Here is a 15,795-nt window from a genome sequence, read left to right as displayed (position 1 = left end):
CCGAACGACAGTTATGACGTGATTAATACACGTAACCTCGTAGGCTGATGCACAACAGGATCAACGACCTCAGAGAACGGCGCTCGTCACTATGTCTTCTGTTCCAACAGCCACTGAATGCCCTTTACCGTATCTTCCACGAAGGTCTTGCTCTTCTCCAGGAGTGGCCAATTGGTCCAAAAGTAGTGAGGTAGCCCAGCATACATATCAAGCTTCGTTTTGACCCCTGCTTCCTCCCTCAGAACCCGCTCATAGATAAGGCCCTCATCTCGGAAGGGATCCAACCCAGCCAGCTGGAAGTATGCAGATGGCAGCCCCTTGTGGCCTTGACCGATTCTACCATAGTGGAACGGAATGAAGAGGGGACTCTCCAGGTCGGGTTGAATGATAGCACGCAGTGCCGCTTCCCCATCGCCGGCGGTGTTGCCGATGACGGGGTCTTTACACGGCGTAACAGAGGGGTGGCTGAGATACTCGGGACGGTATTGCTCGGGTATGGACTCGGGAGGAGCGAGACACATGATAGCTGGGACGCAGAGGTATTGTCCTGTGAGCGGCGGGGAGAGATTGTTGTCGCGGGCGAGGTGGGCGAGAACCGCTGTGATGTTACCCCCTGCGGAGCCGCCACCAATGATGAAGCCTTGGGAAGGGTCTGCGCCTAGTTCGGTTGCGTTCTCAGCGGCCTAAGACACGATACTTGGTCAGTCATGGTGCAATTGAGGAGAAGGTACAAATGAGCTACCCATTGCAACGCGTCCCAGCTGTCATTGACACCTGTTGGAAAGGGGAATTCAGGGGCGAGCCTGCATGAAGTTAGTATGGGTATCGAGCATTGAGGCTCAAACTGGAAACTTACCGATACTCGACGTTGATACACACTGCGCCGAGATCCCTACTGAACAGGCGGCAGTTCACCTCTTCATCGGAAAGATCGCCCATGCACCACCCGCCCTCGTGATACATCACAATGAGCGGGCTACCTTTGGAGGGGGCCTTCACGGGGGTATAGACCCGAATGGCGATGTCATGGCCGTCTCTCATGGTGACTTTGCGGTCTTCCTCGCGAACCTGCTCTGGAATGGAGCCGGGGAGATATCGCAGGTGATGGGACTCACGCAAGCGCGTCGCTCGATGTTCTCGCATCGCGAAGAAGTCATTTCGTCCAAAGTAAGGGTCTCCACGTTGCGGATCACGGAGAGGTCGGGCAGCGAGTTCCTGGCGACGAAGATGCGTTGTTATCATCTAGGTATGTAGGAATAAAGGGCAGTGGGCGGTGGGCTGGTGTGAACTTACGGCCTCGATTGAAAGATCGACTATGCCATAGGCGAGGAGTTCTTCACGAGTTCGCGGTGCCATAGCTCATAGTCTTGATCATATCAGTCTGGTGAGTTGCTAATGTGCCTTCATATGAACTTTTGCGGTGTTGTGCGGGGGCGTAAGCTGACGGAGCCCGTTGTGGACATGGCACATTGGAAACTTCAACGCTAATGTTGGGAAGGATCTCAGATTATCTAATCAGTATAAACACAACAAATCAGCTTATATGGGCCATTGACTTGAAGTTCCATTGGAAAATTGTCTTGGTTGATATAAGGATACTACTCGATGAATCTGTACCCTGCCCAAGTCCGCATAGTGCATTCGGAAAGAAGGCGCCTTGGTTGCCTAGAGTAACATAGCCCACCCAAAGGTGTTTCAAAGCCGTGAACCAACGGGTGAATGCACAAATTTGCGGAAAATTTTTGATGGATGACATCCGCTGAAAACAACACCTTTGACGGTGCGGGTAATCGTTCAGACTGGATGAGCTATGTTAAAAGAAGGGAGGCCAGCACTGTTGTGCTCCATCAACCAGTAGTCCGCGATGATATCCTTTGTATCGCAGGATGTATAGATGATTGTGAAGAACAACAAGCACCTGTTGGTGTTGTGTTTCATACTGAGGGAGGCTTCCAACACCATTGGCCACGGTGAACGGGATTGCCATCGAGTTCTCGGCCCCCAATGCTTCTGAGCGATGGTTCAAGAGACAAGGGGCTTCGAATCACCAAGGGAACGGTCGAGAAAGCGATTGACCGAGCTGTCCACACCGAGTAATTGGCTGGCATACGACAAGGCGACCAGTTGCCTTGCCAAGCCTGGAAGAAAGGAACCCAGAGTTGACGCGGACGCGCCACCAAGCACGCGTGATGTGCTTGATACCCTTGCTAGAAGTGTAAACAGCCTACACACCTCTTCTTTGGGGCCAATAGAATTAAGAGCTAATGTGGGATCGTAGGACATGTCCTGCGCTTTGCTGCGCTTTGCCGCCGTGAGCAAGGTGATTTGCGATGGACTCAGAAGTTAGAAGGCGTTGGGGCGTGTGTAATAGTCTTTAGAAAGGCGTTTTCGGAGTGACTGTTTTCGTGGAACTCCGTTCTAGCATTCTGTAATTTGAAGCCCGTAACGGTATTTAGTGATGATTCCAAGAATTGGTTGTGATTTGGAAGCTCTAAATGCTGCGTCCGCCAGTGTGGCGGTGTTTCCGGTGACCCTTCACTTGCTCATATGCCCCAACTATCCTTCCTATCACTAAAAGAGACTCACGTGGAATAAATCAGGGGCTCGGGTGTATCAGAACGACGGACCATCGGTAATCTCCCAGTGAAGCCTGTTGGGAGCATGTTGTAGCTACTGGCCAAAGGAGACCTTGTCCACAATGCGACATGTCTCCTGCATCCTGCCACACCCTCACGAAGCTACGGCTAGGCAGAGCCATTGATTTCTCTGCATTTCACGATACCATTAAGAAGAGAGATAATCGAATGGCCGAGATTAATCCAAGAAGGAAAAAGAAAAAGGATATAGACACTAGGGCTTTAATTGTCACTGTTATCGTGGGTTAGTCCTCAATATATTAGGGTCCCAAAAAGCTAACAGCTATTTCATGCTCCCCCTTTGACTTTGTAGAGTCGATTTAGGACTCCGATAACCGCGCCTCGCACTTTCTCTTTCACTCTCTCCTCTTCGGATTTTCTGCACGTCTTCAACCTGGATGAGTTACGGCGATCTTGCACATCCACAACTCTTCATCGTTTTCTAGAGTCTTTCAGAACGCCCCGAGGAAGTGAAAGTTGTCAAAAAGACTCTAGTCACTCTTACTCAGGTACGAGCTAGCGGTGGACAATCAAATTGACTAACAAAATATACTCAGGCTGGCGGTACCGCAGTTCCGCTGGCTAGATTATTGTCAATTATTGAGCTGCAAGAGCTGACTTTCACAAATATGCAGAAGCTTATGACTTCGTCAGAGATGGAGCAGCCCGTCCAGCCCGTCCAGCCCGTCCAGCCCGTCAAGCCTTCGACCGAGCACAAGCCCAACGACGCTGAGGCGGATAAACCACAAGGCTCAATGGAACCTCAACCTCCCCGAGAGACAGAACTGTGAGTCCCAACACTATTTCCATCTCTTTTTGCTTCATCTCAGCTAAATCAATTGCTGTAGACCCTCCGAATCTTCACGACGCCAAGCCTCAAGCACAGTTGCTGCACAATGCGGCTCTGCACGATCGACTAAAGCCTCACATGAAGAGGAGAACACAACTTCAAAAACCGATCAAAAGAAGGACTCGAAAGACTCGAAGGACTTGAAGAAGAAAACACCTTCAGATGAAAGTAAATATCTAGGTATTACGAAAGAATTGGTATCCCAAGCTGGCGGCCAATTTGATAACCAAAACACGGACCTGAGGCAGATTAAGTTGGATGTGTCTTGGTTAACCAAGTAAGGCTTCACGAGAGCACGACGCCTCAACTTAGCACCTTCAACAGCTCAAAGAGTTAATCAAGATGCCAACCCCAGAAAAGATGTTGTCCAAAATCAAAACGGTCCACTATCCACCTCACCGTCGAGGGTCTACCGTTGTCGACGGCTGTCGCGGCTCACGAGTCAGACCGGGATCCATTTTGCACCAAATCCACACTTTGATGGAGTCTTCCTGCGCCCTACGTCATCAAATGACATCATGCCGTCGCATAACCGTTGACCGAAGGTTTTCGGTCCTTTTCGCAGCCTCCCGTTGGTCATCTCGAAGAGAATCAATGAGCGGGCCGATAGAGTATTCCTTTCGAGGTCTGCCCCTCCAACCCCTCGATGTGGGTCATATCGGAAAGAAGTGTAGAGAGGAACGCCATTTCAAAGCCTCATGTTGAAGACAAGTGTCAGATCAAGAGGAGAGATGCCGTTGATACCAGATGATTGAGTATAGTTTCGGAGGAGTTGTCAGGAATATCCTTGACCTTTCTTGTCCACGCCTTGCTGTCATTGGCAACGAAGCTTGCGATAAGACATGCTCGACAGGGAAGTAAATGCAGCGCCGTATTCCTGAAACCTGTCTGCGCTCTTTTTTTGGAACCCACTTGCCCCTCCATCCATGATCCGCCCAGGGACCGTCGCGTTGTTCCTGAAGATGACCCCCACCTTTCACAAGCTCGCCGATCATTGAAAATCCGTCACCATCAGTAACAAAGTTTCTTTCTTTTCTCTCTTCACTCTGTTTTCTCCCTCGTATCTTCATCCTTAGAATTGTCCTTTCACATCCTTCAAGATGCCTCAAGTAAGTAAAGATCCTAGCTCCAATCGCTCAATCTTATGAGCTATCTCAAGAGCAATCCATCTAATCGCTCTCATGACAGATCAAGTGCCTCCTCTTCGACTGCGATAACACGCTCGTTCTCTCCGAGAACGCTGCGTTCGAGGCCTGCGCCCAACTCGCCAACCAGATCCTCGAGAAGTTCGGCTTCGAGAAGCGCTATGGCGGCACCGAGCTCATGCACCAGTTCGTCGGTCAGAACTTCCGTAGCATGATGACCGGCCTCTGCGCCCGCCACGGCTTCACCATCCCCGCCGACGAGTTCGACCAATGGGTCGCCAAGGAGCTCGACACCACCATCGCGAACCTTCGCGCAAAGGCCGAGCCCTGCGAGAACGTCATCGAGGTCCTCGAGAAGCTCCAGAAGGACAAGAAGTACCACATGGCCATTGTCTCCTCCTCTGCCATGCCCCGCGTCGTCGCCTCTATTGAGAAGACCAAGATGGACCAGTTCTTTGACAAGCCCGACGTCGGTATCTTCTCCGCTGCCAGCAGCATCGACCCCCCCGTCTCTAAGCCCAACCCGGCCATCTACCTCCACGCGTGCGAGAAGCTCGGCTACAAGCCCAGCGAGTGCATCGCTATCGAGGACAGCAGAAGCGGTGCCACCGCTGCCAAGAACGCCGGCATTCCCCTTTTGGGATACGTCGGACCCTACTACGAGGAGGGCCAGGAGAAGCTGGACTCCATGATCAAGCTCTTCAGCGAGGAGCTTGGCGCTTTTGATGTTATGCACAACTGGAAAGACTTTGAGAGCATCTTGGCCAAGTACGAGAGCTCATAGATACCCGGATACTCTTTATACCTGTTTTGAAACGAATAAAAGCGCGGCATAGGCTAGAAGCTGCGTGAATGAAATGTCACACATAGACTTATAGAGCTTGGAAAAATAGACACGAATTGAACGAACGCCTGAAGGTGCATCTCGGTGTCAAGAAACACGGTCGTAATTGATCCTCTCTCAGGTACATCTACTTCTGATTCTCGCGCTATCGGCTGAGATTGACGAGTACCTTTGACTTACGGAGGTCTCAAATGTTGATGGAGTACCTTTCATTGGAGACTTGGGAGCCACTAATTGACGACGGCGAATGGTGGGGTGTCCAGGTACGCGTTTATTCATAAGTAAGCCGCATGTAAAGTCTTCGTGCCTCAATTGATACTCTGTGAAGCCTAGAAGATTGACGGATTCTGTTAAGCCTCTGTCATCGTGATTGTGGTAGTCACGCGTACTGTGACGACCAGTGTCTGCGTTGGGTCAATCACCTGAGCTGGCTCTAGAGTCACTACCGAAGCAGACGCCGGAGCGATACTCGCCGTTGTCACGACATTGGTGAGGGCGACTTCGTCACGACAACAGCAAGCCGCAGTCACTGACTCTTTGTCGTTCTTGTCATCCCTCAGGGCCAAGCCACCCACAACGGCAGACGCCACACCTGTCAGAGAGGATATAAGTGTCAGCACTAGCGCCACGAGGCCGACCCAGTACAGTGTCCAATCACGGTATCGCCGACGGTCACGCAAGAATTGCCTGAGAGTCCGTGGAGAATAGTTCAGAAATTCTTTCTCCAATTCCAGAAGCCGGGGCAACCAATAGTTGTAGTTGGCAGCCTGTCTTGAAGCAACCGGCAGCTGCCCGGCACGAGGGTCGATTCCGCTCAACGACCTGAATCTGCGTGGCAGAGTGCGCTGAAACTTTTTGTAATAACGTTTGAACCATTCTATGCTCTCTAAATCGTTGTATGGGAGTAGGAGCGACAGAGTTTGCAACGTCTCCTTGATAAAGCTGGGGTCGATGAAGGATCTACTACCAGGCTTGTCTTGTCAATTAATTACATTCTGTTCATCATTTAGGTGTGAACAAACCTGCGACGGGTTCAATGTCTCATTCCAATCATGGATCCTCTCCATTGCAGACACATGGAAGAAAACAAGGAGAGTGATTCGATTTGGCCTTTTCTTGTGTTTTTGCACTAGCAAGTGTTCGAGAATATTGTCGGTAGGTTGTGTGACAAAGTCACCGAACTCTTGGAAGTCGCGTAAGGTGAATGTGTGGTCGAATACTTTACTATCCGGAGAGTCATCTTTTCCGGGAAGGATAGCTGTGCGGGCAGCGGTGATGGTATTCTCTTTGTCCCATTTGAAGTCATGCTCGCCTGGTGGCCGGCTCTCACCACCTGTGCTGAAACGATGCAGCAGCAAAATTTCGACGGCGAAATCAATCGAGTTGTAAATGGTATCTGTCTTATGAATGTTATTATTATATATTCTGGCGGAAGGAAGTTGTAATAATCATCATAAATCTGGCTCGAATTGAGGAGACATAGAAAGACATACTGGCGTAGTCGACAGCCTGTCAATATCAGATTGTGGGAGCCATTGTCTACTAGTACATAGATTCACGACCAGCCGCCCGATCTCTGCCCGAGGTTCTTTTCCGTTCTGTTTGACTACTTCGACGAGTTCTAGTAGCTGGCGAAAGGTGCGGATGATGTGTTGATTCTCGGAGAACACTTCGAGCTTTCTCTCCAACGCTAGGATGTAACTGTCCAGCTGGGAATCCGGTCTGGTTCACAGAATCAAGTCAGATATTATGGTTCATGAACGCTGCTGTATGGAATGTTCTACCCATGAAAATCCGAATAGTTGACTTGCCATATCCCGTTTGCCAGATCCTTGGCCAGTTCGTCCGAGATATGGGCCCTGTAAAGCTTGCAACCAATGCGGTCATCTCGAGTAAGCCGACTCATCGGAAAGAAAAAGGTGGACAGGCAGATTCAGAGATATTCATCATCGATTGTGGCGAATGTGCCTCTAGGTGCACAAAGTTTGACATGGATCGCTATATATAATATACAAAGCCACCGAACAGCGTCTTCGCATTGCTAGAAACGGCTGGTTGGGTATACCATTGAACTTGGCCCGATGCACCATGCAAGCAAGAATGTAGACCGCATAAATATTGGAAACAAGCAGTCACATCCGAAGACTCTGGCTATACCGCGAAAACGGCCAACCAATCTTCGGTCAAGTTGGTTGATAGTTATGCATGTGTGTTGATAGCCTGCCTACCTCATCTTGAGGCGACCTGCAGGTTCAGAATCAATTGGTCATGTCTAATACATATGGAAGTAAGCCTGACAGTAAATGGAAATTGAAATGCGGCTGGACAAAGAAAATTTTCGCGAGTGACAGCTCGTGTGGCCCGCTGATGCCTTGCATTGGCTGCCTGGTCTCTCACCGGATGAGAGTGGTGGGGGGGCAGTACATGTAGGTAGGTCAGCGAGGCATTCTCATTTTCAAGGCACCAATAAGCAGTGGCGCTCGCGAGGGAGACCTTATGGAGAGGAGTTCCGACGTCACACAACAACACCCTCAACGGCGGAGATTCTCCGCAAGACATCGCCCACAACTATATATACGGGATGAACTTGACATTGATGCGCATCGATAAATCGGAGACTAATTTCTACATCAGCAACTTTTAGACATCTACTAGAGTCAAGAAGCCACCTTGTCATGAGCTCTGGTGCTATCTTACCACGTTCGAAGCAGGACCTTGGGCCATCTACAGATCGGCGGGGAATCAATGCCCAAGGCCGGCTCTCCAGTAATCAACCAAGCTTCGCTGTCTGTACAAGGCGAAAACTCATGGATCTGTTGTGTTGCAGATCTAATAATGCCGATACCGAAGCCTCTGGAGTACTTTCTGGCACTTCATACACGCCATACAATATCAAAGTTGGATACCGACATAATCAATCTCTCACTACTGTGAACGGCGAGACATTGTGGCATCTAGATCCAGATTCGGATGTCAACAAGTCGTGGAATCAATTAGAAAAGACAATAGATGCCTTCATTGCAGTTACCCCCGTCGACGAATATCAATTTACTCCAAGAATCGTTGTCGAAGCATACGAAATGGGCCGAAATGGGAATAAAACGCAACCAACAGTCCTCATCAGCTGCTCATCAAAGCCTTATGGGAAGAAGATGGCCAGAACATTGCAACAAAGTGGAGCCCTGGGAAACTCACTCAGCAACCTTCCGTGTGGTCGTTCGGCCTTGACAATGTCATGTACCTGGGATGGCTAGTGTATAGGGAGATGTTCGGATATGGGATATGAAAAAAAAAATGTGTCGTTGGATCTGATTGTCTTTGTATAGTATTAGATAGGTTGTAGTACGAACCAAAGTAGTGAGCCTCGGTTTAGGAAGAAGAATACATGAGAACGGGACTCTCATATTTTGGTACTCAAATTTTACCTGGCGTTTGGGGCGCGGCCTTCAATTAATTTCAACCACTCACTTCACGATAAATCAGAGCCGCAGCCATCTTCTACCAATTGTGCGAAAAGTGGTCATTAATGATGAAACTAACAAGCGAACGCTACTCAATGCGGATGATAACTAGCGATATCATGGTGAAGAGATCCTTACTTTAATAAAAAGGACTTGTAAGTTCATTTGGGGTAAAATATCAAAACTCCAAAGATTACTGCCACGAAGTAGAGAGGGCGACACCAGCTGAGAAAAAGCTGTACCCTATATAGAGTAGCCAATGGGTCATTTTTAAAATCTAATCACTCGAAACCATCCCCAGCGTTGTCAAAATCCCGAACACAGGTTAGCCATGGGAAGCTTCTGGGTGAAGTAGTTGCGAAACGAAGCACGTCATTCTCTCCCAAACAAGGTTTCTAGACCGAACTTCTGGTCTGTGTGCCGCCGTTTGAAACCCCGCGGGGCCGCACTAACTCCATGTGCAGTCGGTACCGATGCGGCATTTCCTTTATCTCCCCGTTTCCACCCGATTTATTAAGCCCAGTCGCATCCATTGAAGATATTCGTTTACAGAAGACTCAAGTGTTATCCTCAAAAATCAAAATGGCAGAAAAGTCATCGAGCAATCAAGAATACCTCGCCCAGCCACCGGCACCGTGTTGTTGGGCCGGCACCCTTCACGAAGGTAACCCCCGCGGCGATGTGGAAGACATCTTGGAGGTGCCCACTTACGTCGTCCGCCCGTCAGACGTGAAGCGCTCCCTACCGCCCAACGGACATGTCATCCTCTACTTCCCGGACGTGTGGGGCCTCTCCGTCAACGCCAAGTGCATCATGGACGGCTTCGCTTCCTCGGGATACACGGCGCTTGGTATGGACTTCTTCCGCGGCGACCCCATCTCCAAGTACCGCAATGCCAAAACCGATCCGCTGCCGGAGGGGTTTGACATGGCGGCCTGGCGCTCCAAGCACTGGAACTTCGCCACGGAAAATGTTCCCAAGTGGACAGTGGCCGTCAAGGAAAGATTTGGCGCCGAGTTGAAGGCTGAGACGGGCAAGGAGACCAAGTTCGCTTGCGTTGGATATTGCTTTGGTGCACCTTTTGTGTGTGATTTGCTCGCGGGGGCTGGTGGCGATGGGGAGCCGGTGGTTTCCGCTGGTGCATTTGCGCACCCAACGGCGTTGAAGGAGGAGCATTTCACCAGCATCAAGAGTAAGTTTGGCCGCAGCAAACCTGGGCTCTTCTTCGACTACTCTTCATTATTGTCGATGAGGCAGCGAACCTGGCGTGTACGAGTGCGACTGTATCGTCGTTGCCACTGCTGAACGCGATATTCCAACGTTATAGTTGAGACGGCTGACCCGATTTACCACAGAGCCTCTTTTGCTTTCGTGCGCTGAAAACGACCAAGCATTCCCGACCGAAGCAAGAAGAAAAGCAATTGACTTTCTTCAAAGAGAGAAGAAGATTTATCACCTTCAGGTCTTTCAGGGCGTCTCACATGGTTTCGCCGTGAAAGGAGATCCAACAGACCCTTACCAGCGTGAGTCTCAGCCGCCGAGATACTTTTTTCGTCATCTTGGATCATCTTGGCTAACCGAAAATCTCTCAGGTTGGTGCAAGGAACAGAGTCTTCGTGCCATGGTTGACTGGTTCGATATATGGCTGGTTCAAAGTGATTGAGAAGTTGATTAACTGGGAAGATGGCGAGCTCGTCGGTCGTTGCGAAGGTGTCACTGTGTTAGGCTGGCCAATATCGATTGACCCCCACGAATGGAAATGTTAATCAGGACAGCCTTTTCTGTATTTCCTAGTTGTATCATTAAAGTTTAAACTTGATTTAAGCTTGATACCGCAGGTGGGAAGAGTCGACAGGCTTGCGTTGATTGGGACATGGATCAGTCGCAATACTTGGCGCTGAAGTGAACTGCTGACCTTGGTCTAGTGAGCTACATTCTCGTTTTCGCGATTTGGAAATGTTGCCCGCGAGCTTTGTAGTCCGAGTTCATCAATAGCTGAACACATGGGATTACGATCCACGGATATCGCGGACAAGACCCCTACAAATCGAGAAACTGAGAGTCTGAGACTCATGCGACTGCATGGCTAAGAGCTAGGGCTGGATATTGTTGGGGCTCGGCAGTGGCCGATTACGCAGGAATCTTTAAGCTTGGCGGAGAGAGCCGTTAGGAAGAATGGGGAAGGTCGCCATGGCCAGGGTTCCATCGCGACCCATGGCTAATTTCGGGGTTTTGGCTTGGCTGTCCGGATAAGGCGATGCTTCAAGCATCAATACGAGGTTAACAGACCAGCTATACGATATCTACAGTCCTTGACAAGTTTGCGATAACTTCACCGAGGAGAAAAACAAGACTTTCGAGGATAATGCGTGTGATAGGGCACTTGTAGCCAGTTTCTTCGACGGGGAACTTGTTTAAATTTAGATCTAGTTGGTAGCCTGGACGAAATACTGGCCTTTCACCATTAACAGGAGCCGGCCGGGGTCGGATCTACCCGCGGCAACGGCGCCGTCGAGCTTCCTGAATAGGACATCGGCCCCGTGTCACGCAATGAGAATCCAGGTAGTCGTTCAACAACCCCAGACGACTCGGCCGACTCATGAACAGGAGATTCCGCAATCGCGATGGGCAAGATGGCTGCATTTAAAGGTCATTTGGTATCCAGCAGTCCCTCTCCTTCCTGAGAAGGTCATCATCGTCGACTTTCCAGTGCCAATCCGTGTGATCAACCAAGATGAAGGCATCCTCCCTCCTCGCCATCCTCGGCGCCGTTGTGCCCGCCCTTGCGGCGCCCAAGGGCGTCGACCGCCGTGCCGACACGGACCTCATGTCCGGCAAGTACATCATTCAGCTTAAGCCCGGCACCACGCCCGAAGCCGTCACCGCACATCACAAGGCGGTGCGCAGCCTCCTCCGCCGCCGTGACGGATCCGCAGGCACGGTGGAGAAGACGTTCCAGATTGGCGACTTCAACGCTTACAGCGGCAGCTTCGATGACGCGACCCTCGAGGAGATTGCCGCACTCGACGAGGTCCTATCCGTCGAGGTCGACCAGCCTATCTTTGTCGACCCCACCGAGCAGGAGTCGACGCTCTCTAAGCGCGACCTTACCACCCAGGCGAGCAGCATCTGGAGCTTGGGTGACCTGTCTCACAAGGCGGCTGGCTCTACCGAGTACGTCTATGATAGCACTGCCGGCGAGGGCACGACTGCCTACGTCTTTGACACGGGCATCCGTACGTCGCACTCTGAGTTTGAGGGCCGCGCCAGCTTCGGTATCAACGGTGTCACCGGGTCGACCGTCGCTCCCGGCTCCAACTCTGACACCGACGGTCACGGCACTCACGTTGCCGCGACGATCGTCGGCAAGACCTATGGAGTCGCCAAGAAGGCTAAGGTCATTGACATCAAGGTTTTTGACGGCTCTACGGTAATTACAGCATCTCCCGTCCACATTTCTCTGTGCTAACGTGTCCTTAGGGCTCCACCTCAGCCATCCTTACCGGCCTCAACTGGGCTGTCAACGACATCACGACTAAGGGCGCAAAGGGCAAGTCCGTCCTCAACATGTCTCTGAGCGCCAAGAACGTCTCGGCCCTCGACAACGCTGTTCTTGCTGCCTACAACCAGGGCATTCTCACCGTCGTCGCGGCCGGCAACGACAATCAGCCCGCCACCGACACCTCCCCCGCCAGACTTCCCGAGTCCTTCACCGTCGGCATGACGCGCCCTGATCGCGGCCGTGTCAACATCATTGAGGGTATCTACGGCAGCTCCTACGGCCCCGAGCTGGATGTTTTCGCACCCGGCCAGGACATCATTTCTGCTAGCTACAGCTCTGATACGGGCACGGCAACCAAGACTGGCACCAGCATGGCGGCGCCGCTTGTCGCCGGCTTGGTGTGCTACCTTAGGGGCTTGGAGGGCGGTCTTGTAACGCCCAAGGAGGTTACTGACAGGATCCTGGAGCTTGCTATCCCCGATGTCGTTGGTGACCCGAAGGGATCGCCGAACCTGTTGGTTAATAATGGCAGTGGACAGTAGATTGAGATGGGAAAGAGGTGAGTTATTAATTAGTATGCACATGCTATGGTTGCGTGAATAGAGATACCTCATGTAAAACATTCAGATTCTCTATGTATTTGTCAAGCGTCGTCGACGGTTACCTTGTACGGACATTGTGACTCAGTGCGTGTACGTGCCCTGGCATCGTTTCAGCCACATAGTTTGGTTGTAACTCATTAGAGATATTATTTACGAGCTGCAGTGTACCTGTATCTTCACGCCTCCCATTTCATGAATGACATTGAGACCTTCTGCTACTACAAGACTTGGTATACATGACAAGAATAGCTCCAATTGCAAAGGGTAATTAGAATGATCATGTAGCTCATCGAAAAGGAACAAGGTGAAAGTTTTTGTTATGAAAAGAAGATTTATCTCTAATCCAAAGCGCGTCCCGTTGGCATCTCGAGATTCATGACCTAGCCTGAGCAGTTCCTCTACACATTCAAATAATGGGAACGACCTGGTCCCATATTCCTGAACGGAGCATCTTTTCACTGTCCGGAGCTGTTCGGTATAAAATGGCTAGCATCAGACACCGGTATATGATGACATCGTCGGTGTCGTCATATGGACTCTCGAGCTCTTTCAGTCGCTCCCACTCTGGGCAGCTGTCCTCCAGGGATGAGTCGCAAGCTACTACGATGGCCAGTCGTTCTAGTATGCAGTAGATATTTACATAACATTGACTGACCAAGTCTTGGTAGCTGAAATAGCGTAAAAGGGCTGAGCGGTGCTCCGTTATCTTGTCTCGAACTAGTTTGATGTACTCCCGGTGCTCTGAAGGCATATCATTCCCTTCCCAGCCGATCTCATTCTCTTTCGAGAAATCCCTTATTTTTTCAACGTGATGGGAGGTTTTCTCATCAAGACCGAAGCTCTTCAGGAGGTCGCGAAGTTGATCTAGTGCATTGGAATGATGGGAATGCAGACAACTTGGAGCCTCTGGACCGCTGAAAGGTTTCGGGAGGAGATCTTCATCTGCCGCTCTTTGCGCCTTCAAAAGGATGACAGTCGTTTTGCAGAGAAGAAGGAGGCGAGAGTTGACGTGTTTGCGCTCTTTTGTCCCGAGCCAGCCCTGAACTTCCAGCAGCTGTCTGTGAACTCTGCGTCTAGTTTGTGCCTGATTTTCGGCTGAAGAAGTGGCAAACCACTCCAGGAAAGCGCAAGGATCGCGAAGAAAATTGATACAAACATGAAGTACCGCAGCGTCGCCTCGTACAGCGCCCGTACACGCCCCCCTCCCTTGTCTTCCGCATCGTGTTGATATCATTTTCGGCGTGTTTTTCGCGATCGATCTTGTTTTCTTGATTTTTCGAAGCTTGAGGTTGTTTTGCGAAGGTGTTGAGATCTTTCCGTTGATTCATGCCCATGCGATAAATAACCTCGGCCACAGTATGATCACATTTCATCAGGAGATAGCCAAGCTTTACCCAGTGATAATCGTCATAATCTTCATCTTTGTCGAAATCATCCACACTCAGCACCACATCATGTCCCCAATCATGGTGAAACCCTTCCCATGTTGGCTTCTCCTGGCCAATCGGCCACTCAGGGGGCATAGAGTTGTGGAAAGCCCCCAGGCGCGGTGCTGACCAATACTTTCCATTGAGTCCCACCAGTGTTAGAGGTAATTTCGTTTTGAGAATTGAAGCCGGGAAGAGCGAAGGAGCGTACGCCGGTGTAGCAGCAAGAAAGAAGATGATGATCGGGCAGTAAGCGTCCACGTCATTCAGACCGTTGAGACTTGGAAGGGAATGATCTCCACTGCGATTGCGATCTCCCAGTCGTTCAATAAGTTGAAAGCGGTGGGGTTCTTTGTACAGGTTGAGTGAAGTTCGCGGTACCCCCTTGAACGAGGTTATCATGCCCTCTTCAAGACCGATGTCACCGCGACAGTGTTTCATAGCCAGGCTCAGCTTTCCTGGTGGTGTAGAAACTTCTGACTTTGTGTATCTCGCTCCGTCTTTCTGGTCTGTGTGAGTGTTCTCATCATTTACGCCCAGAGTGTATTGCGAGTATGCACCAATGATGCCAAGGGTAGGGTGTCGCCGAAAGTCGAACTGAAATTGTCTTCCCAGAATTACTGGGTAAAGAGACTTGTCGTCAGTCATCTTGATTTGAGCACCTGTCGCAGCTGCAGCTGCAATGATAGCTCCAACCTGCCCATACGCAGGAGCAGCAATCAGATCATCTGGCAAGTAGTCTGCGGTGACCGACTGCAATCGGTCTTTGTATTTTGAGTCATCAAGATATTCGAGACCAATCTTTTCAAAAAAAAAACACCCCAACCCAGGTGGCAGCTGGGTTAGCCTGGTACTTTGACTGGGAATTATGAACCCATTGCTTCCATGTCGAAAGCTTCTGAACCCCGGAATGAGGTAGCCAGGACAAACATCTTTCCGGAGCTTTGCTGAGGTGTCTTTTGATTCGAATGGTGGCGGTGGTAAGCCATGCCAAATGACGATGTCTTTGCGTCGTCTCATCCTCCTTGGTATCCTTCATATCAGGCCGCGTATTCCAAGTATCTTCACGTAGAATCGGCACCCATGCTCTAGATTCGAAGGACATATCTTGCCAATGCCAGTGCCACTCGGTCCCGTGATGCCATTTCCCGATGGCACGTTTGTTGGTCTTCCTCAGTGCCTTGCCGGCTACCAAAATACCCTGGAAGACTGGTAACGGCAAAATTTGTGGCGAGGATTCCGACTGGAAGGGTGAAGAAGAAGGTAATGGGATCCCAGTTCGTTTCATTATCTTCAGCTTTCTTTTGCTCGTTGAGAAGACGCATCAA

At 50.5% G+C, this 15,795-nt stretch overlaps 4 protein-coding genes across 4 annotated transcripts; 3 read left to right on the top strand and 1 right to left on the bottom strand.

Annotated features, from left to right (window-relative positions):
* Positions 1–89: 89 nt before the first annotated feature.
* N0V96_010095 (uncharacterized protein) lies at positions 90–1,242 on the bottom strand (the record flags this gene model as incomplete). The annotated part of the gene is made up of 3 exons (XM_053199455.2): positions 90–683; positions 743–803; positions 857–1,242. The coding sequence occupies 3 exons, from the start codon at positions 1,240–1,242 to the stop codon at positions 90–92; spliced, it is 1,041 nt and encodes a 346-aa protein (XP_053043098.2).
* A 3,344-nt stretch (positions 1,243–4,586) lies between these two features.
* Positions 4,587–5,415, top strand: N0V96_010094 (uncharacterized protein; the record flags this gene model as incomplete). The annotated part of the gene is made up of 2 exons (XM_053199453.1): positions 4,587–4,595; positions 4,675–5,415. 2 exons carry the CDS (start codon positions 4,587–4,589, stop codon positions 5,413–5,415), a joined length of 750 nt encoding a protein of 249 aa, XP_053043096.1.
* A 4,103-nt stretch (positions 5,416–9,518) lies between these two features.
* On the top strand, positions 9,519–10,842 carry N0V96_010093 (uncharacterized protein; the record flags this gene model as incomplete). Its single annotated transcript, XM_065758846.1, has 2 exons — positions 9,519–10,128; positions 10,775–10,842. The coding sequence occupies 2 exons, from the start codon at positions 9,519–9,521 to the stop codon at positions 10,840–10,842; spliced, it is 678 nt and encodes a 225-aa protein (XP_065612613.1).
* Positions 10,843–11,670: 828 nt separating this feature from the next.
* Positions 11,671–12,980, top strand: N0V96_010092 (uncharacterized protein; the record flags this gene model as incomplete). Its single annotated transcript, XM_053199451.1, has 2 exons — positions 11,671–12,366; positions 12,417–12,980. The coding sequence occupies 2 exons, from the start codon at positions 11,671–11,673 to the stop codon at positions 12,978–12,980; spliced, it is 1,260 nt and encodes a 419-aa protein (XP_053043094.1).
* Positions 12,981–15,795: the final 2,815 nt, after the last annotated feature.

This window comes from Colletotrichum fioriniae (assembly GCF_027942845.1).
Source record: "Colletotrichum fioriniae strain IMI 355084 chromosome Unknown scaffold_13, whole genome shotgun sequence".
In the NCBI taxonomy this organism is placed as follows: Eukaryota; Fungi; Ascomycota; class Sordariomycetes; order Glomerellales; family Glomerellaceae; genus Colletotrichum; species Colletotrichum fioriniae.
This window is presented reverse-complemented; position numbering and strand designations above follow the sequence as displayed.